General features: G+C 51.8%; 1 protein-coding gene across 1 annotated transcript; it reads left to right on the top strand.

Annotated features, from left to right (window-relative positions):
• Positions 1-5,746: 5,746 nt before the first annotated feature.
• On the top strand, positions 5,747-23,797 carry LHX2 (LIM homeobox 2). Its single transcript, XM_081281248.1, has 5 exons — positions 5,747-6,421; positions 7,914-8,116; positions 9,048-9,451; positions 15,003-15,208; positions 23,100-23,797. The coding sequence occupies exons 1-5, from the start codon at positions 6,302-6,304 to the stop codon at positions 23,385-23,387; spliced, it is 1,221 nt and encodes a 406-aa protein (XP_081137374.1). The 5' UTR covers positions 5,747-6,301; the 3' UTR covers positions 23,388-23,797.
• The last annotated feature ends 232 nt before the right edge of the window (positions 23,798-24,029 follow it).

Here is a 24,029-nt window from a genome sequence, read left to right as displayed (position 1 = left end):
CTCCCTCCCCTACCCCATCCCCACTTTTTCTTATAAAATCTTCCTGGTTCTCTTTTAAGACAGTGTGGCCTCCTGTGTAAGGAAATTTATTGCTGTTGTTTTTTGTGCTTCAACCTGGAAGACTTGCAGAGCAGAGGCTAGCAAAATGGCCTTTCCAGGACTGGCTATAATTCTGGGCTAGATTAAAAAGAAATTATCTTCCAGGTACAAGGTATAGCTATAGTTATACCAGTTGGAAAAAAAAAAAAAGACTTCTTGTTGAAATATTTACTTTTTTTTCTTCCAAGACAGTTTATATCTTTTGTGAAAATTAGGTGTGGGGAGATGTAGTTATCTATTGTGTGTTTTGTTGCAGTTGTTCTTTGAGAATGATCTGATCTGATGGATGTATATTGTTACCAGTGTGATTTGAGCAGGGGCCCAGGTAAAAACTTTCTGCACCCTAATTGATAATGGTAAATCCTTTTGCTGAGGTGAACAATCTCTGACCTGGTATTCGTATTTCTTTTTACCAATTCCCTGTAATAAAATTGAACATTTTGTCACCACTTTGAGAAACACTGCCAAACACCTTAAAACACATGTCACATGCCAGCAACCCCTCATTTCCCTCCTCCGGGGAGCTTCTACATCTGGAATCATAATCACAGATAAAAACCTTGACAAAATTGCATCTGAGCACATTCTCTCTGCAGCCCTTACTTTCTCATAACATTTAATACAATATTAATACCTGCTACCGAAAGACAGGAGGGAGGAAAAGGGCTGCCAACCTCCACGTTTCCTGATGCATCATGTTCAAACCTGAAATTCACACTTCGTGTTTCATTTTAAGTTCAGTGCATTTAACAGGGCCCTAGAGAGAGAGCCCTGGTTAGTTCCCCAACCTGCTCAGCTGACGCCCAGGGAGGCGGTTTCAGAATTGTTCAGATCGCTGCAGGGAGAAGAGGAGGAGGAATTGGGCTACTCTTTGCCAGCAATGGGCCAAGCCATATCTCTATTCTGGTGTCACAGACGCAAGGCTCCCCTTGGAAATAACTAAGACCCCACTGATTTTTGCTGTCGATAGTGGTGATCAGCAGATTTTCTGTATGGTGTGACCAAGGCAATGAGTTAATTTCATAAAGAAAGATAGCCATGCCTGAGCAGACTTACTGCTGACTGACGGCCTCTCACATCAATATAAAACAATTTCCCCTTTGCTGAATGAAGCCCACAAGCCTGTGAAAGGGGGTTCTTGTTGAAAATATGGGATTTCTGCCATGCCTAGAACTAACCCTCACCCCACCTTTTCTTGGAGATGATGCCCACAACCCCACATTCCTACACAGTGGGAAGGAATCACCATCCCTCTGCTATACGAACTGGAGACAGAGGTTAGAGAGAAGGGGAAAGTGCAGGAAGCATAGCCCACTGAGGGTATTTCCTGGGGACACAGGTGATACCCTGGAAATGGACTTTCCAGGTCGATAGCTTTGTTCAATCTCTGCCTTCTCTAACCAGAATTAGGGTCAAAGCAGATGAGGTGTGGACCCTTCCTTTTAAAAAATTAAGTCCAGGTTTCTGGAATAAATAACCAGCATCTCTAAAAGAAACCTCAATGTAGAGGGGGAAACACACACACACACACACACACACACACACACACACACATTTCCCTGAGCAAGACCCACTTTTGTAAGCAAGAAATGTAATTTGCTGAATGGTGCAAGCAAGCTCCAGGCACAGGAAACGTTATACTTTACTCAGGGAATCAAGGCGGGCAACTAGCCCTGTGACTGCAGCCAACAGCTTCAAGAACACTGTCCTTTCTGCTTCAAGGCGGGGAGGAAACGTTGATTTTGCCTCTTTCTTCTTTGCAGTTATTATTCAGGAGGTTTCCCTGTCCCCAACCCCAGCAACCATCCTCAGAGTTTGAGGTCATCCATTGGCTGTACCCAAAGGGGGGCCCCAGGCAGGAGATTCTGGGGCCAAAGAGGGCGGCTCCCCTGCGTGGAACCCTTCCCTGGTGGCTCCCAAATCCGGCATTTTCTCTGCCTGCTTTTCCCTCGGGGGAGACTCAGGAAGGCTGCAGAAATCTGGGCGCCCGCTCGCTCGCTTGTCAAGAAGCAAACTGTCTTCACATTCTCCAAGAGCAACATCCCTGCCTAGGAAGAGGAAGGAAGAGGCAAAATAAATAAAACCAGTTAATGTTGTAGTTAACTTGCAAATCAAGTAAATCTGTTGGTGCCGTATTTGAGAAATAAACCATCAGAGCGTCACAGCAAACACACACTTCTGAACGTCTTCATTTTGATTTAATGGTATATCAGCGTCAACTATCGCTTCCTCTGCTGGTACACACGGCCTGATGCCGCGGGAGGAGGGTGCCCATGTTTATCACCGAGTGAGATGACTAATTACACCTTGTCAATCACCGGCTATGAAGACATAAAACCAGCGCGCACAATGAAGTAGTTGCCTGCAGCGTCAATTAGTTGGCGATTCCGAGGTTATTGCGTGGCCCTGCTTTGGCCGCCTCTAATAACGGGACAGAGCGCCGGGAACAGCGCGCTGATCAATCACCCTCCTTCCGCGGCTCCCCCGCGCCCTCCCCCTCTCCCCCCGCCCGGCCTGGCCTCACTTTCTCCGGGCGGCTTGCGCTTCCTCCCTTCGCGGCCCCGGCTCCGTGGCGCCGGCAGCCCCGGGAGCCCCGAGAAGTTTGCGCGCGGCAGCTCCGCAGCCGGTAGCCGGGAGACCTGCAGCCTTCGGGGAGCGCCGGGGCTGGTGGCCCCTTTGTTGGAGGAGGCGTGGAGGGAGCGCTTTTGTTCTGAGTTAGTCACGGTGGCCGGCTGGAGGCTGCTACCTCATTATGCGCCGGGTCTGCTTCTCTGCAAGGAAGCAGATGGTGGGGAGGTAGGCAGCGGCAACAGTGGCCAGACCTGAAATACGTTCACCTGTCACCTCCCACAAAAGGCAGGTTCGGGGGGGCTTAGGGATTCTTTCCCCTTATTAGGGGGAGGGGGCGAGGGCCGCGGTTTCCGGCGCCTGCGAAATGTTCCGTTTACCTGTCGGTGCCCGTCCTCCCCACCCCCTACTTTCCCTTGGCTGCGGCTTCTCGCACGGTGTAAATGTCATTCACGTGTCAGGATATGTGTTTACAGCCCGTTCCTCTCCTTATTTAGTCTCTGAGGACAGGGTTCAGCGGTTGCGCGACGTCCCCTTGCCGCTGGGGGAGATTAGCAAAGTTAAGGGCCTCTGAACCCGGGAGCTAAGGTGCCCAGCGGCGGGAGAGGAGCTGGAGCTTCTTACAGCCCCGAGCGCTTCCCAGCCAGCAGAAGAGGGATAGAGAAGCACACGCGCCGGGGATCTTGACTGCCCGGGAATCTAGGGTCAGTCCAGGGATGGAAGGCAGCTGCTGGTCCGAGAGGTGGCGAGGGAATCTTGTATGTCCTGGGGGGAAGTGAAGAGCTGCAAGGTGTGTTTCAGCCCTCGGCAAGAGTTACTGGGGACAACCCCTCCTAAGACAACCAGCTCCTAAGACAGTCCCTGGAGCTCTCAAAAATGTATTGTATCCATCCAGCACCAAACACAAAAACTCCAGCACCGTTATAATTTTTTTCTCCCCCTTGAACGACCTCTAGATGAACCCTGGTGACTCCCAGATTAGATTTTTATTCCCCACTTTCTTTGAAAGAAATTGTCCCAGATGCTTCAGTACAACTTGTCTGTGTATTCGTGTAGGCGTCCGCGTGCCTGGGCGCGGGCCGTGTGCAGGCGCTGAAGCACAGTCTGTGTGAACTCGCGCGCACGCGCGCCTTTGGATTTATGGTCCTTCCCTCGCGCTGGGGCATCAATGCACGTGCAGCCTGTACACACATACTTGTAACTTCAAGAGTTTTTGCAAATACGAAAAACATAACCTCCTGGGAGCGCACTTAGGGACTTAAGTGGGATTGCCCAAGCAGGCAAGTGTAGTTTTAACTTATCGCCTTCCATAAACTCTCTCCTGCTCAGCCCTGGACACTTGTACATGATAAGCACGCATAGACCTTAGGTCTACATTAGTGCTGGCCGTGGTTTTGCCATCAAAAAGAAATGCATGCTGGCTGTTTTTTGCCAAAAGAAATGATCATGTACATTTGCACACATGTGCATGTGCTTGGGCATTACAAGCAGTGTGTATTTATGTGTGAAACTTTTGTATGTAGGAAGTATGATTTCAGTGCTGTTTCAACTCTGTGTCCTCAGAGATCCTGGCTTTCCCTTTACTCTTCTGGCAAGCAGGTCGCCTCAGCCTGAAACCCTTAACTCCATTACATGGAGTGAACTCACCTCCAAAACAAATGGACTCAGGGGGATAGGACTCAGTAACAGACTTGCTTATTCAGTGTTTCTCTACAATCACTTTTTATTTCCTAATTCCCACTTCACCAGGTACCTGGGTGTTACCCTCAATTGCCCAAGAGACTTTAGGTAGAGCCAGAAGTCTAAAGACTGGGACTGGCACTGGGATTTATCCCACAGTCTAGGCTGTTAGTCCTTGGTGAAATGGTGTAGCCAGGTGACTCTGATGTTACCAGGGTGGGTAGCCTGGCATGCCCAAAGGTCAGAGCATGGGTCTGTGGTCTTTAAGAACCTCACTGATGCCAAATGTATCTCAGAGTGAGAAAGTTTTTGAGAGGGGAAAGAGGGAATGAATGTTTAAAGAATGTGTGGAGTGCCTACTATGTTCCAGACATTTTATGTCCATAATCTCTTTCCTTCGTCACATCTACTTGGAGGGGCCTTCTTGTGTCTCATTGAAAAGGTCAGAAACAAGCTAAGGGAAGTTAAGTCACTTGCCTAAGATTACACTGCATGTAAATGGCAGAGTTTGGATTCGAACTCCTTGCTTCTCTGAGTTCTTAAACCATGCTCGCCCCACTCTTCCAGGCTGGAGAGAGACGGGAAAGAGCAAGAAAGAATTACACGCTTGGCCGTAAATTGGGCCCTAGCTGTCTTGGAGCAAGGATATGCTAGCTGGCCTCCTCCCCGGGAGTCACAGCTCTGTGCTTTTCCGGCCTTTGGGGCTCAGCTGGGTCCCCAGGAGGCCTGAACCGCCGGCCGCCCGCGGCAGGGAGCCCCGGACGAAGGCGGACCTCAGCGGGAAGCGGCCAAAGGCTCTCGCAACTCTGCCTCAGGCCTGCCTTCTTCAGCCTCCCCAGACGGTGCCTTAGGCCAAGGGGAGATCGGAGTGAGAACTCCTCGAGCATCCTCTGGCTGCGCCTTCTTAGGATGGAGACAGCGAGGGGAAAGGGTTTAATTTTCCTTCCCGAAGAAATCGCAGGAAACTGTTCGTAGCTTAAAAATTCCAAACCCCGCGCTCTCCCTCCTCCCTTCCTCCCGCCTCCTCCTCCAGCCTCGCCCACCAGCTCCCACCATCTCCTCTCAGCTCTCCTCCTTTCGCCTCACCCCTCCCTCTCGGGTCTCCCGCCTTCCCGGAGCACGCGCTGCCAAGGCCTGGGGCGCCCAGCGGCCAATGGCACGGCAGCAGGACGTGATGTCAGGCGCGGCTGTAGAAAAGGCGCGGAGGCTTGCGCTGGCGCGGACTGCAGAGCCGGGGCTGGGCTCGGCGCGCGCTTGGAGAGCGTTGCGCGCGGCTGGGCCCGCGGCCGGCGGCTCCTCCTCCCACTCTGCTCCTCCTCCTTTTTCTCCTCCTCCACCTCCTCCTCCGCCTCCTCCTCCTCTTCCTCCTCCTCCTCTTCAATTCTCCGGGTGGCTCGGCTCGGCTCGCTGGCTTCGGAGAAACCCCTTCTCCAGTTGCCGACTCAGCGCCCAAGAGGGTCGCCTTGGGCAGGGGGCGCACCCCAGGGAGAGAAGGGGTTCAGGCAGCTTGGCCGCCGCGGGCACCTACCCCTTCCTGGGTGAACCCCGACTGCAGCCGTCGCCGCCCGGGCAGAGTTTGCGCCCCTGTTTTGCGCCCTGGGCGCGGAAGACGGGCGGGCGATGCCCGCGGCGTGAAAGCGCCCGCGGCGGGCGCCGACCTCTGCCCTCGTCTCCCGCCACCCCCCCTCTCCCCGTGCCCTTGTGACCCTGGCTTTGGCGCCGCCGCCCAGGCGCCCCGCGATGTAGCTGCCCCCACGCCTCGGCGGGAGGCGTCCTGGCCCGCGGGCGCCCGGGGCCCGGAGCCCGGCCTGGGGGCGCAGCCGAGCTCGGGCGGGGCCGGGGCCGCGGTGGCGATGCATAGGGCCCGTTAGCGCCGGGAGCGCCAGGCAGCTGAGGCGGGGGGCAAGCCCTTCCTCTGAGGAGCCGCGCCCCCGGCCCCGCCGGTCCCGCCGCGATGCTGTTCCACAGTTTGTCGGGCCCCGAGGTGCACGGGGTCATCGACGAGATGGACCGCAGGGCCAAGAGTGAGGCTCCCGCCATCAGCTCCGCCATCGACCGCGGCGACACGGAGACGGTAGGCGCGCGGCTGTGGAGTCGGGGCTGAGAGCTGGGACCGGGCCGGGTCCGTCAGCGCCTCTGCTCCCCGAAGTTTGGGGAGAGTCCTTCGTGCCGCACGGGACTGAGCGCTGGGGATCCTCGGACAGGATGCAAGGCCGGTAGCTCCAGGCTCGGGGGAAACCCGGCTGCTGGGGCGGAGGAGGGAAACAAAATCTCCGACCCGGAGGGTGGAGGAGAGTGTTTCTCCCGAAGTGAAGCGAGGTCCCACCCGCGGCCGGGCGGCTCCTTTCTCCCCTACGCCAGGCGCTCCAGCCCCGGCTCTCCTCCACCACTCCGCTCCGGCTGCTGGCGCCGCCGCCCGCGCCTCCCGAGAAGGGCGAACCAGCCGGGAGGAAGCCCTGGGGCTCCAGCAGCTTTGAGTCACTTCTAGTCTCCCAGCAGCTGGGGCTCCCTTCCTAGAGCAGTTTCAGGGGCCGAAGTCTTCTGGGCCAGCACTTTTCGTTGGTGGTGTCCTCGCCTCGCTGGCTGGCCCGACTTGCCCAGGCCAGGGCTGGGAGTTCAGGCTCCGGCCTGGCTCTCGCGGAAGGAGACTACATTTGGATCTCTACACCTGGCTCCGCCGGCCCAGCCCCAAATAGCCAGTTCTTGGCCTCAGACCTCCCCGGGGGCCAGACAACCAAACGCTGCCCAAGAAGCGGGCCCAGAAGTGACCTTTAGAGGCCGAGGAGGTGGGGAGCATTGGCGAAGCTTTTCAGCTCCGAGAGCAAGAGCGGCAGCCCAGTGGCTTCCCGGTCTCCGAGACCTTTTCCCCCTCATTAAACATTCCTTACTCCTCAGTTTGGTTAGGGATGAATTTGGTTTGGGCCTGTCCTGCATGCAGAGACTTTGAGGGTCCCCTTGTACTCTACTCACCATCTCCCAAGACTCAAGAGGGTCCAGCTAGTGTGGCAAAGGAGACAGAAGTTAGTTGCCCGACCTGTCCTGGCCTAAACCTTTCATCTGAAGATCCGGAGATCACTGGGGCTGGGGGCCAGGAACTCTACTGTCTCTCTGAAGTGAAGTCTGTGTGGACCGTGACCTTTAATGGTCACTTTACCCCATTTCTGGGGCCCAGACGGTGGTTTCTTTAAGAAACAGTTTGGAGAAAGCTCTTGGAGGGCTTGACTGAAATATAGTTATGGCTGTCCCAGTCCCTAACCAGCGGGAATATTTCTGGGGAAAGGGCATAGGGTCAGGAAGCAGGAGACATAAGGCTGGAGAATCACCTAGACCAGGAGCCTGGGGCTTGGGCCCTTGGCAGCCTAGAACTGGACCGTTGGGTCTGACCCTTAGCCACCGGGATTTGGGCCCTTTTCGGTGGAGGAAGCTGCTTCTCTCTCAGGCAGCCCTCTCTATGTGTTCAGGGCCGGCTGGGGCCACGGAGGGAGATGCGGGTACTGGATTTTTGGTGGCGGCGCGGCCACAGGCTGACGCAGGCGCGGCGGTCTCCCGCCTTCCTCCCTTCGCAGACCATGCCGTCCATCAGCAGTGACCGCGCCGCGCTGTGCGCCGGCTGCGGGGGCAAGATCTCTGACCGCTACTACCTGCTGGCGGTGGACAAGCAGTGGCACATGCGCTGCCTCAAGTGCTGTGAGTGCAAACTCAACCTGGAGTCGGAGCTCACCTGTTTCAGCAAGGATGGGAGCATCTACTGCAAAGAAGACTACTACAGGTAGCCCCCCACCAGGACCCGCTGGCCGTCAGGCCCCTCCCTATCTCAGGCACAATCTTGTCCCTCTTTTCTCCCTGTAGTCTCAGTAGAGGTTACTCTTCTCAGGACCCTCCTTCTCCAACCCAGCAAGAACCTGGTGACATTTTAAAGTAGTAATTTGGGTGGCTCTTGGGAAGGTTCATGAAGTGTAGAGACTAGAAAAAGTCAGAAACTGCCCTCCCCTCTGAGCTTAGATCACGAATAAGTTTGGGTGGGGGTCCTTGCGTTCCTTTCCATGTGAAGTTTCTTGGGCCTACCAGAAGGGATAGAAATAGATACCCCCAAACCCAGACAGCCTAGGCTTGCTGGAACAAAGTTGGAGGGAGAACTTGGGGAGTGAGTGTGCTTCTGGGTCTTTTGGAGAGATGGGAGCTAAGGCTGGCCAGTATTAAAGAGCCATAATTATGAAGAGGCCCCAAGGTCCCTTCTTCTCCTCTCCGAGCTTAGGGTTAGGGTCTGTTTATATTCTCTCTCTGTGTCTCCGTCTCTCTTTCCCTGTCTCTCCATTTCTTCCAAATTACCAAGGTCTGTAGGATTCCCAGGCGCTGGTCTGGAGGGCAGGGGCAAAGGTTGAGGAAGGAGTAAGTGGGGGAGTTTCTCCTAGCTTGCAAGTGAAGGCTGTCCTAGGGCTTGCTCAGACTCTGGGTAAAATAGCTCTTGTAGGATGAAAATGGTTAAGGGAAACTACTTAAGGGTAGCACTAGGTAGGCCTGGGTCAAAATCTAGTTCCCTCTCCCCCCTCCCCCCATCCTCCAAATGAAGGCTGGATTGTTGTTCTTGAGGAGGGGATTTTCCCCAGCGGCGGCAGCGGAGGCACCTGGAGGAGGGATATGGGGTGGGGGGGTTACCCAACCATTTGTCCCCACAGCCCCTCCTTCCATGGTCCCTACAGGCGGTTTTCTGTGCAGCGCTGTGCCCGCTGCCACCTGGGCATCTCGGCCTCGGAGATGGTCATGCGTGCTCGGGACTTGGTTTACCATCTCAACTGCTTCACGTGCACCACGTGTAACAAGATGTTGACCACCGGCGACCACTTCGGTATGAAGGACAGCCTGGTCTACTGCCGCTTGCACTTCGAGGCGCTGCTGCAGGGAGAGTACCCTGCGCACTTCAACCACGCCGATGTGGCGGCGGCAGCGGCTGCAGCAGCAGCCGCCAAGAGTGCGGGGCTGGGCGCCGCAGGGGCCAACCCTTTGGGTCTTCCTTACTACAATGGCGTGGGCACCGTACAGAAGGGGCGACCTAGGAAGCGCAAGAGCCCTGGTCCTGGGGCGGATCTGGCAGCCTACAATGCTGGTGAGTGCAAGGCGTACGGAGCGCCCCCGTCGGGTTGGGGGAAAGTGCGGCGACGACAGCCAGGAGCTGGAGTGAATGAATCATTGTGTTAGGCCTACAGAAAGTACCTTGGCCCTTAGCTTCCCAGGCCCTAAGCACCAGACGTCCTGAGAAGAGATAATAGCTTCCCTGGGATTCGGCCGGTGCTCCCTGGGCTGGAGAGGTAGGAGAGGGGGCTTTAGTACCTTGCCGCCCCGAGGTGCAGGACCACGTCGCGAAGAAATTGGTTTTTGGACCAATTTCTGCTTTGCTGGGCAGAAAGTGTAGGAATAGAGAAAGCAAGGCGGCGCCGACACCAAACAGGCTCTGGGTTGGCTCGGCCGAGGGCGGGGAGCTGGGGCAGCCGGAAAGTGAGGCAGGGCAGCTAGGGTCCCAAGAGAAAGGGTAGGCGGTGGCCGGGGGCGCCAAGCGGGGCCTGGCCTGCGGCCGGATCGCGTGAAATGTCCCGAGTGCGGCAGGCTTAGGAACTCAGGCTCTGGATCCTTTATTAAGGGCCGCGGGTCCTTGTGCCGGCCTGATCCTTCTGCATGGCCAGGTCTCAGGTTTTCCCGGGCTCCTTCCTCCGAGTTCCCGGCGCCTGCTGGGGTGAGGGCGCCGACCCTCGGAAGCTGGCGCCGGGGGATGGGACCCGAGGCAGGCCTGGCCTCGCGCGGGGGTGGAGTGCGGGACTCGTTTCGCATTTCCGGCATCTTTGAACCTTGGGCCTTTCCCGGAGGAGCTCTGCCCCCTCCCGCGTCCTCCCAGCTCTGGACAGCTGCGGATGTTCTGAGACCCGACAAATTGAACCGTCAACATCTGCGCGAAGTCTGCAGGGCCGACAAAGGTTTATGACTCTCCGGGCTTCCGAACTAGAGTTTATTTGCAATTATTTTCTTTCTTTCGTTTGCGACAGAATCGGTTTTGGAGATTTTGTTTTCTTCCTCCTTTTTCCCTTAATCTAATACACAAATGTGTGTGTGTTGGGGGGGGGGGGAACCAAAACCAAAACAAACCCAAGACTGTGTAGAAGGCCGCGGTGGGGAAGGAGTCAAGGTTATTTTGATTGTTAAGAATCTGAACCAGCTAGCAAGAGAATAAGGGGCAAGTGGAGTGAGTCCCTTTTCGCTCCAACGAAATTGCCTGTTAGAGGATCGTGGTGCCGAGCTGGGGGTAGAGGATGCAGCCCCCGATTTGGTAAATGGTGAAGAGGCGGTAGGTTCAGCGGGTTTAAGATTTCTTGAAGTCACTACTAAAGACGCCATTCTTTAGAACTTTCATCCCTCATCTCCCACCATCCGGAAAATAAAGACCAAATCCAGTCCAGGCCATGTCTCCTAAAAACAAGCTGCCTCTAGTTATCAAGTGGGGTCAGCTTCCTTGGGAAGTAGCCTGAGAACTGGGCTCCAGGGCACCTGGTGGGTGGGAAGTGGTTTAATGTTTTTCTGGGCTTGCAGGTTCTGCACCCTGCATGGAATTGTGCAGAAACAGGGTGGAGGTTTAGAGATTTATTTTTGCTTTTCACTGCTCAGTCTTTGCCTTCCCCAGGGAGGCCGCAGGGAGATACGGCTGGAGGCTGAATTTCAGAGAAGTTGGCACCTTTCTAGAAGAGATCCCTCACTCAGCTTTCGCATTTTCTCTTTGGCTCCTCTCTTTTCTTTCTGTTCTCTCAGTCCCCCTTCCCCCTCTGTCTCTCTCTGTGTCTGTCAGTCTCTCTGTCCTTGTTTCTCCGTTCCCTTGCGCGGGTCTCTGGCCTTGGCTTGGGCTCCCAGTTCTGAGAGGAACCGCGTTGTGCGCGCCGGCAGTGGCGGTGCGGTGCGGCTAGCTTAATTGGGGATCCCGAGACAAGGTTGGGGATAAAGGGTGACTCCTGGTCCTCTCAGGACACAGCCAGGCCTCCTGAGGTCTGGTTTCTGCCCCCTTTCATTCTTCCATGTGCCGGCAGGAGAGAAATGGCCGCAGTCTGGGCCAGGGGCAGCTGGGATTGGAAAGCGGGGACCCTGGAGGGTGCGGCAAGTGTCTGCGTGCGTGTGAGTGTTTGCTTCTGACTGTGAGGACACCAGCTTGTTTGTGTGTGCCCCACATCCAGGGGCCCAGTCCCAACGATTCCTTGCAAACCTGTAGTTCTGAGGGACGGTCCCGCCGAGTGCAGTGAGCCGGGGGCCCAGGGGGTCAGGGCTCCATGGGTGCGCCCGCCTGGCCCTCGGCTTAGGGACGGGCAGGCAGCTGGGGCCGCAGCCGCAGGGTCCCGGAAAGTCCTTCCGGGGCGGGGGCCACGAGCGACCGCCCTCCTCCTGCGGCCCCTCAGGTCGGAGCGCTGCCCCTGCCCCTGCCCCGAGGCCGAGGCGGAACTGAAACCTCCCCCAAGCCCGAGCGGGGGCGCCGGGACGAGGCCCGAGCCGGCCAGGGGCCCAGGCCGAGCACTTTGCGCGCGGGGTTCGCTAGCCATGGCGACGGGAGTCCGGTACGGACCGGCCGGACGCCCGGCGTCCCCCAGCCCCAGCTTTTTGTGTGTGTGTGCCTGGCGGCGTAATTACTGATTTGATTCCAATCCATTATTTAGACAATTGAACCTACAATCTTGTCTTTAGTAAAATGAGGCGAAGTCAGATTTGATTACAGGTTCAGTCCCAGCGACAAGAGCTCGAAACCCGATGGGTTAATAACAGATCACGAGTAAATTATTCATGATTTTACGAGCTCTTTAGCTCCATTGAATCGGCCTAATTGAGAGGAAAAAAAAAAAAAGGAGAGCGAAAGCCCGAGTCCTCCCCCTCCCCTCAGCCCCTCGCTCCTCCCCGGATCCGATCTTGGGGCGTCTCAAGCTGGCCCTGGGCATTGGGGACGCCGGCGAGGGGTCAGGGGCTCCGGCCAAGCCTGGCCCCACAGCCGCCTCCCTGGCCACCCTCCCTTCCCCAGCGCAGCCCCTCCCCCACCGCTGGCCGGCCTCGCCTCGCCACCTTGGGCCACTCCTTCCCTCCCCTCGGCTCTTCCCTCGGTGCCCCTTCGCTCACTCCCAGCTAGTAACGGTTTGGCTTCGTAAAAGTCCTTCCTCGCAGAACCCGGTCTCTTTGAGTTCTGGGATTGGATTCAGTCATCCCCATCCTGCACCACACATTTCCCCTTATTTCCTGGACTCGCTTTACCCCCTCTGGCTCCGTGTCTCCCTTTTTTCTTTATTTTTTTCTTTGTAGCTGTCCCTCTTTGGTTCTCCCATCTCCATTGCTTTTCCCTCTCTCTTTCCTCTCTGTCCATCTTCCCTCCGTACCCCCTCTTCTTTTCTCTCTCTCTTTTCTGTCTTTCCACCTCTGTTTTTTTCTCTCTTTACTCTGCTCTTTCTGTCTCCCTCCCTCGCACCACCTTCCCCCACATAGGCCGCACTCAGGGCACATCCCTTGGGCCCACAGGGCGCCGGGTTCCCCCACGGAGCTCATTAACAGCAGAGAGACCCGGGTGGGGGCTGGGCGGTGGGATGGGCCCAGAGATCACCCCCCCCCCCCCCGTGGGGAGGCCTGGCTCACCCCGGTGGAGCTGGGGACTGGGAGAAAGAGAAGGGTTGATCCCCTTAGCAGGTTCATCCCACAATTCCCACAGATGGATTCCGAGAGTCATGCTCTGATCCCCTTTAAATTCTTCACTTGGTGCCACTGATGGAAACACAGGACTCTTGGGCGGATGGAGGACCTGGTTGCCTAGGTTCATGTGGAAAGGGACCCTGAGGTGGTGTCCCCTCTAGCAGACAACTCCAACATTAGGGGCAAGACCTTTTTTCGGAAAATTCTTTCTGCAAGAGGCTATCCCTCACCTATATGGGGAGGGGGAGGTCACCAAGGGTGCAAGAGTACTTCTCAGGTAGTGTTGTCTGATGAAACACAGGACCTCCAGTTAAATTTGAATTTTGAGTAAACAGTGGATACATTTTTTAATGTAAGTATACCCCATGCAATATTTGAATTTTAGATAATGAATAATTTTTATCATATGTGTATCCCATGAAACAGTTGCATGTTAGGTAAACAACATATACATTTTGAGTACAGATGTGTCATGTGCAATATTTGAACTTTAGATAAATAGCGAATAAAATTCTAGTATAGGTATGTACCATACATTTGGGCCATTTTTTCAGTAAACAAGAATCAATTGGGCAATTTGTACATTTATTTGCTAAATATGGCCCTTCTATTATGGGCATGTAATAAATATTCTAATGGACAGAGCACAAGATATCTTCCCAGATCCCTACTTTAGCAGGACTGAATTTGAACCTCCTAGGAGGCTTTCCTTAAAGCAAGACCCTAAAGGTGGGATGACTTGATATGTGATGAGACAATCTTGAGACAGCTCTCCAATGTCCCCATCAGCTGCTAGGTTGCTGAGCAACTTTCTGAGGTTCATGGTTCTACTCAGGCCCCTCACCCTAGCTAGGGTCCCAGCCAAGAGAGTCAAGGTTTATCTTGCCTCCCTTTGTGGTGTGGTGCTAGGAAGCCGGGAGGACAATGTTGACCCTGGGCTATCATTACCAGAGCGAGTGGTTTCATTTCCCTTGTGGTTGGTTTCTTTGTCTCTAAAATGGGAACAGTAGTAGCTACCTCTCTTAACAGTAGTGATGGCACAATGATGTATGTAAAGCCAAAGTGCAAGGTAGGTGTCTAACACATGTTCATTTCTTCCTTCATCTTCTTTTCCTTTTCATTAAGATCTCTACCGCTCTCTTTGTGAGACAGCCACGGGTCCCTTAACTTCCCTGAGCCTCATTGGCTCCATTTGTAAAACTAGGAAATAACCACCTCATTGGGCAGTGGTAAAGATTAAACTATAAAATACAATTTCCAATCTTAGGCCCAGTGCTGGAGGCCCAGGGTGGCTTAGTACTTTGGGGTGTGGGAACTGATGAAAGAAAATGAAAGCGAGTCTGTCATTAGTGACTCCTGGGTGCCAGTGCCAGACACTATAGGGGGAGAATGGTGATAGCCTTTCTCTCTCTCTCTCTCTCTCTCTCTCTCTCTCTCTCTCTCTCTCTCTTTCCTTGAAGAGTACCAGGGAAACGGGAGAGAGTGCACTCTGTACTGCTGCATCCACAGATAAGTGACTTTCCTTTCTGAGTCTCACTTTCAACATCTGTAAAAGTGAAAAATAATACCTGTGGCTTATAGGACTGTTTTAAGGATCCAATGGAAAGGCGTGTGTAGAGCTCTTTAGCACATCATCTGGAGTCCAATAAGCCATCAACAAGTGGTAGCTGTTGCTGCTGCTGCTGCAGCTATTCCTGTAACACGATGGCTCAGAATGGTTTTGGATTCTCCCAGAGTTGGGAATGGAATCTTGCATTTCTTAGCTTAGTGATCCTGGACAGGTTACGCTCCCAAAGCTTCATTTCTCCATCCATAAAATAGGGTTCATATCCTCACCTCAGCGTGGTGCCTGCATACAGGGCGGATCCGAGGATAGAAACATTTGGGAGGGTGTGGACTTGGCATTGGCCATGTGAGCAGGGTCATGAAATTCACCTGCCACCTCTGCGTCCCTTCCCCAGCGCTGAGCTGCAATGAGAACGACGCAGAGCACCTGGACCGAGACCAGCCATACCCGAGCAGCCAGAAGACAAAGCGCATGCGCACCTCCTTCAAGCACCACCAGCTTCGGACCATGAAGTCTTACTTTGCCATTAACCACAACCCCGACGCCAAGGACTTGAAGCAGCTCGCGCAAAAGACTGGCCTCACCAAGCGGGTCCTCCAGGTCAGCCTGGGTGGGGTCGAGGGCGTCTGCAGCCGCCACAGCCTTGGGTGGAAACGCACGGGGGCCATGGACCTTGAGCCTTCCACACTTCTGTCAGCTTCTTTCTCTTTCTTCATCTCTTCAGTCTGACTCCGAATTTAAATCTTTTCCCCCCTAACTTTACCGTCTTCTATTTTCACCTCTCCATTCTCTCTGTGTGGTCCTCTGTCCTGTCTCCATACTTGGTCTCTTTTCTTTCTTGTAAACAATTTGTAGTTGTTTTTATTATCAAGCAACACTCAGATATGCTCACCTTATAAAAGGCTCTCATTTTAAATCAATCCGGAGCCTCCTTTGTCCCAAGGAGATAGCTCCTAGCTTGCTCCCACCAGCCGTTCCTCTCTTTTCTTTTTGCCTCTGTCTCATTCACCTCTTCCTCTTTTTTCTTCTGGCATCTCTCTTGGCTTATCTCCTGCCCTTTTTGGCTGTCTCCCAGACTCTCCCAAAAGGTCTGGTGTGGTCTGGTGTTGTCCTGGTGTGTGGGCAGATTCCTTGGGTGACTGGGAGGCCTGCCTGGTGGGGTCTGCTGGGGGATTGGGTAAATGGCTAGGTGCCCGACTGAGCCCAATTGCACGTGTATGTGAAGGCACTTTCTTGATAGACAGGATCTAGAATTTTCACCAAAGATGTTAAGAACACTAGTCTGGGGGCAGGTCCTCTCTGGTTCCTGGACAACCCAAACTTGTGACACAGCTTTGGCCTCACCAATTCTCAATTCTTCTACTTCTCAGCTCACTCATTTCATGGTCCTGAGCCGGTTGCTTAACTTTTCTGAGCCTCAGTTTCCTCATATGCATGATGGATTCAAGAAATCATGCTAAAGGGTTATTGGAGGAGCCGTGGAGATCATGTGGGTGTCCACAGCAATGCCTGACACTGTCGTTCAGTGGATGGTAGCTAATAATCTCATTAAGTAGATTAATTAACTGATATTAATTAACTTGTAAGAATGATCCTTGCTAGACTTCGGTTTCCCATCTGGAAGGAAGGAGAATACCCCCTTTTCTAGCAAGTTTAACCAATCTATTCTTCAGGAAATGCGTTTCTAGTGCTAGCTATGTAAGAGGCATGTAAGCTGACCCCTGTCACAGAAAAGGAGAGGCACTGGAATTCCAGTTCTGGCCAGTCTGACCCATCTTCCAACCCCTGGTCTTGGGCTTAGGGCTGGGAGGTGACGTTGAGGGAGTGACAGTGCCTGATAAATCTGCAGGGTTGCAACCCTAAGAAAGTTCCTGTGAGTCTGTCAGCAAAACAAAACTTTTGTGGGAAGATGGCCGTCCGTGGTGGGTTGGGACTCTGAGCCGGGAGTCCCGAAGCTGGGGTCTTGTTCTCCGGAGGATTTGGGGCAGCTGGACTGGTGGGCCTGGGTGAGGTAGCGAGAGAGGCAAGGGCCAGCCAATGGGAGGTTGATGCGCCTCTCTGGGCCCGCCCTTCGCTCTGGGTGTGGGTTTTTTTTTTGCTTTTAGTTCCATTGCCTGGGCTCTTCAGCAGGTGGCGGGCACTGCTTCGCCTGTACGGTCTTGGGTCCCCACCTCGTGCGTTTCCTTTGGACTTTACCTTCTTGGGGTTAGGTCAGAGACCCTCCTTGGCGCCCCTGACCTTCAGCCCTGGTCGAGTTTGGACTGAAGACCCGGGGCTGCCGCCTTTTCTCAGGTTAGTAGGCTACTTCTTGTCTCCCCCATCCAGATGTCTTGTGAAGGGTTTGGCGGGGTGGGATGGAGGTGGGAGGGACTTGGACTCAGGCAGAGCTGGATTCAGGAAGATGTGAACTCAGTTCACCGGCTGTGTGTCTTGAATAAATGAGTTACCCTCTCTGAGCCATAACTATCTCATCTGTAAAAAGAGCACCCATCCTCTGCCCAGCTATCTAGACCTAAGTGAAATAGTCAGTACCCACAGTTGAGTGAGGAACCAGTTTATGTTGGTCTTGGGGAGGCAAGAGACTTGATTCCCTTGGCCTATAAGCAAATTAGATTTTTATCATAGTTATCTCTTATTATTTCATCTGACTAAACATCTATTGGCTCTGGGAATGAACTGCTTCTGGCTCTGAAGAAATTCACCTATTAAGCATAGAGAGACTCACATAAATCAGTTTTCTCTTATTGTGATTGGTTGTGTGAGGTGGGGCAGATCTTGGGGGAGGGCTGAGGAGAGACCAACCACCTACATGTCAAGAATCATGCTCCCCCTTTCCCCACTGTAGAGATGAGAACATTGAGGCCAGAAGGAATTCTATTTGCCCAGTCATACTTTGCTAGTAAGTAGCTGAGCTGGAGCCAGGCTTGTCTGACCAATGGTCATAGTTCTTTCTCCTCTGAGTAGTGAACTGATATCATCCTAGCCTGTGTGTTCCAGGGAAGGGGCATAGCCATAACCCTGCCCTCCCCTCTTTCTAGACCTTCAAGTCTCCTGCACACATCCTCAGTGCTCCCTAGCAGCATAACTGCTTGGGGTTATGCATCAGTTTGCAAAGCATCTTTCTCCCCACGCACCTGCCTCACCTTAATGTTTTCCTGCCTCTTTTACAGCTGAGAAGCTTAAGACCTAGCAGGGGGAAGTGACTTGCTCTAGGTTACAGGAACCAGGCATTGGCAGGGTGGGGCTTATTCCAGTGTCCTGATTGCTGCTGGGACATCTGGGGGATCTGGGACAGGAGCTCTTTGGGGTGAGGCACCTGGCAGTCAGGCTTTGGAAAGCAAAGGACTGGTTCAAATCCTGATTACCAGCAACATAATTTGGGTGCTTCTGTTTTTCTTCTCTGAACCTGATTCCTTATTTGTGAAATTAGTTTCTACCTTGAGGAGTCTGACAATGAGTAGAGAAGACCCCGGTGTGGTGCCAGCTGGAACACACTAGGTGTTCTTTCACAGGGTGGGGGTGGTTCTAGGCTATTACTGGATCTAATGCATGAGCACCATCAGGATGATAGACCATGTCTTGGTGGGAAAGAAGGAACAGGTGGCAAAGATCTCACTGCATAAAGAATGCTCAAATTTGTCATCAGCAGCATGACAGCCACAACCCTTACTCTCCAACAGTGGGTAAGGTGACAGGAAGACAGAATGGCCCCTGGTCAGAGTTCTGTTAGGAAGTTAAACCTTGCAAATGTGTCTAGATTGTTCCTCAGCACACAGATGCCAGTAAGATGTCTTTGGCTTGGGGGAGGGGTGATGAGCTAATTGATTTGGGTGGGTAGGATCTCTTTGGGGATTCCTGGTGTGGCTTTGAAAAGAAATATATTTTTACCAAGGATAGTTCTTTGTGCTGGGCATGGTGGTGCATACCTGTAATCCTTGCTACTAGGGAGGCTGAGGCAGAAGGATCGCAAGTTCAAAGCCAACCTCAGAAACTTAGGAAACTGTCTCAAACAAAACAAAACAAACTTGTTTAGTATTCTGGGTTTCAATCCCCAGAACAACAAAACAAAACAAAACAAAAAACATTCTTCAGGAGCTGGGGGTATAGCTCATGGTAGAGCATGTATTTAGTACTTGTGAGGTACTGCTAGCACCAGAAAGTTGACATATATACATAAATAAATAAAACTCTTCAGATGACTGGTTCGTCATCATTAACCTATGAGAGAACTCGGGAGCTGAGAACACTTAGTTCTCTCTTCACTCACGTGTATCACACAGATAGACTTTCCTGCCACGTGCTTGGCACCGAGGCACTGAGAATTCAGCAGTAACAAGTGAACAGTCCCTGTTGTAATCTACGACTAGACGGGATGTGTAGCAAGGCGTATAAATAATTGAAATGGTGACCAGACTAACTCTTTAGTTTGGAATATCTTATACTAAAAGCATCTTTTAAATTATTCCAGAATCAAATAAGTCTGAGAAATGCTAAAAATTGACTGTGTCTTTCTTTTGGAGCATGTTAGCATCAACACAGACATTGAGAAATCTTGAAAAGACTCAATTTTGATACTAGAACCCAAGGGTGCTTTACCACTGAGCTACAGCCCTAGGTTTTTTTTTTAATATTTTAAAGCAAGGTCATTCTAAGTTGCTGAGGGTCCTGCTAATTTGCTGAGGCTGGCATTGAACTTGTGATTCTCTTACCTTGACCTCCTGAGTTGCTGGGGATATAGGCATATGCCATTGCACCTGACAAGACTTGATTTTGTCTAATATTTCCCAAAATTTATATGGCCGCAGAACTCTTCTTACTTTGTATTATTTATTGGGGCTGAGATTGAATATTTAACTCTTGGGGGAAAAATTGAAGAAGTCCTAGAAAAAAAAAGTGTGTGTTGCAATGAGAGCATGTGACAGAGGGACCTGAGCCAGTGATGGCAATAGGGAAGGCTTCCTTGAGGAGGAGGTGAGTTTTCAACCATGGCCAGTTACTTCATCTCTTTAAGCCTCAGTTTTCCCACCTGTAAAAAGGTCATTGTCCTTCCTGTCAAATATGCAGGACAGCAATGAGTGGCAGATGCAGTCATGGCCAGCTGGCATGAGTAGAGAGGGCTGTGAGTTTAAGAAGATGGGTGGGTGGAGCAGAGTGGATCATCTCCTTGTTCCTTGCAGCTACCCCAGAAGCCACAGAAATCATGTGTCATGGTCCAATCTTCTTTCTGTTCAAGTGGGGAAACTGAGGCAGAACCAGAGGCAAGGGACCAGCCAACTTTCATGTTGCTAGTCACTGGCTGAGCCAGGACTGGAAGCTATATCCCGTGCTCTTTCCACTGCCCAGTGCTGCTTTTCAGAAGTTCATTCATTTACTTGTAGGCTTACTCAGGGCTACGAGGCAGAAAGGACAGGTACTTTTTATGGCAAACAGTCTTGGATTCCAAGCTCAGCTTGGCCTCGGTGTGGCCTTTGACTTTACCTCTCTGAACCTCTCTGGACTTTAAATCTTTAAATTGGGATTCATAACAGACAGAACTCACTACTTGGTTGATCAGAGGGGTAAGCTGTGATGTGTACAGGGACACGGTGCCTGATGCAGAGTAAAAGGCACACAAGTTAGCACTACTATTCACTCAACCCATAGTGCTGATTCTTTTTTTTTTTTTTTAAGAGAGAGAGAGAGAGAGAGAGAGAGAGAGAGAATTTTTTAATATTTATTTCTTAGTTCTCGGCAGACACAACATCTTTGTTGGTATGTGGTGCTGAGGATCGAACCCGGGCCGCCCGCATGCCAGGCGAGCGCGCTACCGCCTGAGCCACATTCCCAGCCCCCATAGTGCTGATTCTTAATCTTTATCACTCTCTGCCATTGTCATGAAGACGATGTGGATAGGGCCCTGAAACAACAACATCTTGGGAAGGGACTTTTTTTTTTTTTTTTTTTTTAAAGAGAGAGTGAAAGAGGGGAGAGAGAGAGAGAGAGAGAGAGAGAGAGAGAGAGAGAGAGAATTTTTTAATATTTATTATTTTTTTTAGTTCTCGGCGGACACAACATCTTTGTTGGTATGTGGTGCTGAGGATCGAACCCGGGCCGCACGCATGCCAGGCGAGCGCGCTACCGCTTGAGCCACATCCCCAGCCCCAAGGGAAGGGACTTTTTTGATGTGTCACTGGGGATTGAACCAAGGGGCCCTCTGTCACTGAGCCACACCCCCAGCCCCCTCCCCACTTTTTTTTTTTAACTTATTTTGAGATAGGTCTGGCTAAGTTCCTGAGGCTGGCCTTAAACTTGTCATTCTCCTATCTCAGCCTCTCAAGTTGCTGAGATTACAGGCATACATTGCCACACCAAGCTGGGAGGGGATTATTTGAAATATCTAGGAGAGAAAGCTAGCCAAGCTCTGCTTAAGGAGGGGGAAAAAAAACCCCACACGAAACCCCAGGGTAACCTGATTTTTAGTTGAGTTTCTGGATTTTCTTCTAACAGATTTCCAGTGCCTCAGATCCTGTAAAGCAGAGCAGGCAGTTGTGGAAGATGGTGGCATTGTTTACAGATGCATTGTTACAGGCAATGCCTGAGAAATAGCCAATAGCTGGCAGCTAACTGGTTCCAGACCTTCCCAAGGCCTTAGAGCCCCTGAAGGATGAGCTATGTACCATCCCCGGCCACCAGGTTACCTGCTTCTACTCACAGATCCCTTGTACACATGAAGATGGCCAGGGTGGTACCAAGACTGCAGCCTTTCTTGGAAAGCCACTGGGAGCCTTCTCTGTTTGTTTTTTCTATCAGCTAGTCCCTGGGTCAGACAGATATAGTCCCTGAAGATTGTACAGCCTGCCAGGGAAGGACCTCTCCACCCACGGAAGACCACGTAGGGTGATTCTAGAAGCAATGGGCTGGTTGGCAAGCCCCTGGGAGGCTCGGGCGATGAGCTTCCTTTGGGCAGAGAGCCAGAGAAAGGTTGCTTTTCCCTGGGAAGATCCAGCCTATGGGACAGGAGCTGACTTTCCTCACTTCACAGGGTCCGCATTTCTCTCTTTAAGACTTGTGGCTGTGCTTCTAAATTGAGCCCAAATTGTGTCAGAGGACCAGAAAGGAAGGCTTGAGGCCACAGGCCCCTGCAACGGGGGTGGTCCTAAAGGAAGCTGGGAGCTAGGAGTCAGCCCAACCCATCCCTGCCTGAGACACTGGGAAGACAGACTGATGCAGACACATCTAGAAATACGTAACTGGACACCCTAGAGTCTGTAGAATTCCCCAAAGCCCTTTGTTTTATGGGGAGGCTCCTGGCAGGGAAGTTCGGGGGCCCTGCCTTCCAGGCTCCTTTTCTTTGGGAGGCATAACCTTCGCCTCCCAGCAGCCTGGATTTCCTGGGCTTCTCCCAAAGTACTGTACTGTCCTCAGGGTATAGTGTGTGTGTGTATACTTTCAAATGATTGAGGGGTCTATGTAGGTGTCTGTGTACGTCTCCATGAGTGTGCACAGGAACGTGTGTGAAGGTGTGCCGATGGATGTGCCCTTGGAGATATGAAAGTCAATCCATGCTCTGTCTCTCCGCTGTTCACATTCACACCACGCTCAGTTCTCACTCTGTACCCTTCCCCACCTCCCTCATACACGGATGTGGCAGGATGGGAGAGGGAATCTCCACCTTACAGTCTCCATGGTCTTGCTGTAATCCAACAACCATTTCTGCTCTGCCCCAGGGACCCAGGATACCTGGTGGCTTCTCCTCCTGAGGGTAGGGAATAGAATGGGTGCCTCTTTTTTTTCTTTTTAATGACTTCTCATTATTATTGGCTACTTCCTACATGTTTTTTATCTCATTCCCAGACTGACTGACCACGAGTCACTTAAAACATTAAGCCCATAAGAACCCATGGGATCTATTGTCTGTTTAAAAGAGGCTGCCAAAAAGAAAAAAAAAATCAATTTGTTTGATGTGTCCAATAGAAATGCAACATAAACCACATATTTAAAGTTGCTAGCAGTTACACTGAAGAAGTCAAAAGAAAGTGATAAAATTGATTTAATACTATATGTTGTCTAACTCTTTGTGTTCAAAATATTATCATTTTGACATGAAATCAATAAATTATTCCTGAGATATTCTTTCTTTCTTTCTTTCTTTCTTTCTTTCTTTCTTTCTTTCTTTCTTTCTTTCTTTCTTTCTTTCTTTCTTAATTCTAAATCTTCCTATCTGTTGTGTTTTCACGTACAAATGGGCCACATTTGGCTAGTGATGGTTCAAGGTCTCAAGTATCAGTATTGTGGCCAGCAGCTCAGTCCTGAAACTTTCTAACAGACACAGAAACCAGTAAAAGCCCATGGAGAAAATGAAATTTATTCTTTTATTAAGGACAAAATATTCCCTCCCTTCCCAAAAGGGAGATTAGGATCGCACAGCAGTGGGAGAGCTGAGCCAGGCGGGCCCCTGGGCCCAGCTCCCGGCCGCCTTCCCCTAACCAGCCCTTCCCTGTCCCCCACGCAGGTCTGGTTTCAGAACGCCCGGGCCAAGTTCAGGCGCAACCTCTTACGGCAGGAAAACACGGGTGTGGACAAGAGCGCGGACGCGGCGCTGCAGACCGGGACGCCATCGGGGCCGGCCTCGGAGCTGTCCAACGCGTCGCTCAGCCCGTCCAGCACGCCCACCACCCTCACAGACTTGACTAGCCCCACCCTGCCGACTGTGACGTCCGTCTTAACTTCTGTGCCTGGCAACCTGGAGGGCCACGAGCCTCACAGCCCCTCACAAACGACTCTTACCAACCTTTTCTAATGACTCGAGGCCCCCCAAGCCCCACGATTTCTTTAAAAAAGAAATTATCTTTAGTTGAATTCCAAGTGTATTTTAAAATAGAGGCTTTGAGCAACTAACTAACCACATTTTAGGATCTCGCCTGGAAACAGAGGAAAAAAAAAAAAAAGAGATTGCGTCGGCTGAAGCAGTGGTGTGCACTGAGGAATTACTTGGAAGATCTATCCGCAACACAACATTTGTGTCCCTGTACAGTTTTGTGGACTGAGCGAGGAAAAACAACAAATAATTTAAGTTGGCTAGAGCTTCTGTATTTTCAAAGACTGCCACGTGCCTTAGGAATACTGTTTTATCTCCATACTTTGAATGACTTGTTCATTTTTCTCTCCCTCTTTTTCTCTCTGTATATTTATGACCAGAGCAAACATGTAAAAAACAAAAAGCAAAAAAACAAAAAACAACAAAAAAAAGTTTGTTACTTTGAATAGTCCTAAAAAGAAAAAAAAAAAGGAAAAAAATCAAATCCCCTCCAACGGTCGCTTTGTTGTTTTAGAATTTTAAGGTGGAAGTCTGTTCGAATATCAGAATTTGTAAAATCTAACCAGTAATAAAACCACTTATCGAAACTATTTGGTACTGCTGCCATTGAGTGGGTGACATTCA

This window comes from Spermophilus citellus, assembly GCF_964194105.1.
Source record: "Spermophilus citellus genome assembly, chromosome: 2".
Lineage (NCBI taxonomy): Eukaryota > Metazoa > Chordata > Mammalia > Rodentia > Sciuridae > Spermophilus > Spermophilus citellus.
Note: the sequence above shows the minus strand (reverse complement) of the source record. Positions and strands in the feature narration are given on the sequence as shown.

Excerpts from the sequence above, each read along its gene's own strand:
- LHX2 (XM_081281248.1), top strand. The coding sequence starts at position 6,302 with ATGCTGTTCCACAGTTTGTCGGGCCCCGAGGTGCACGGGGTCATCGAC. Across the intron at positions 6,422-7,913 it reads ACCGCGGCGACACGGAGACG|ACCATGCCGTCCATCAGCAG; the intron begins GTAGGCGCGCGG and ends CTCCCTTCGCAG. Across the intron at positions 9,452-15,002 it reads TCTGGCAGCCTACAATGCTG|CGCTGAGCTGCAATGAGAAC; the intron begins GTGAGTGCAAGG and ends TCCCTTCCCCAG.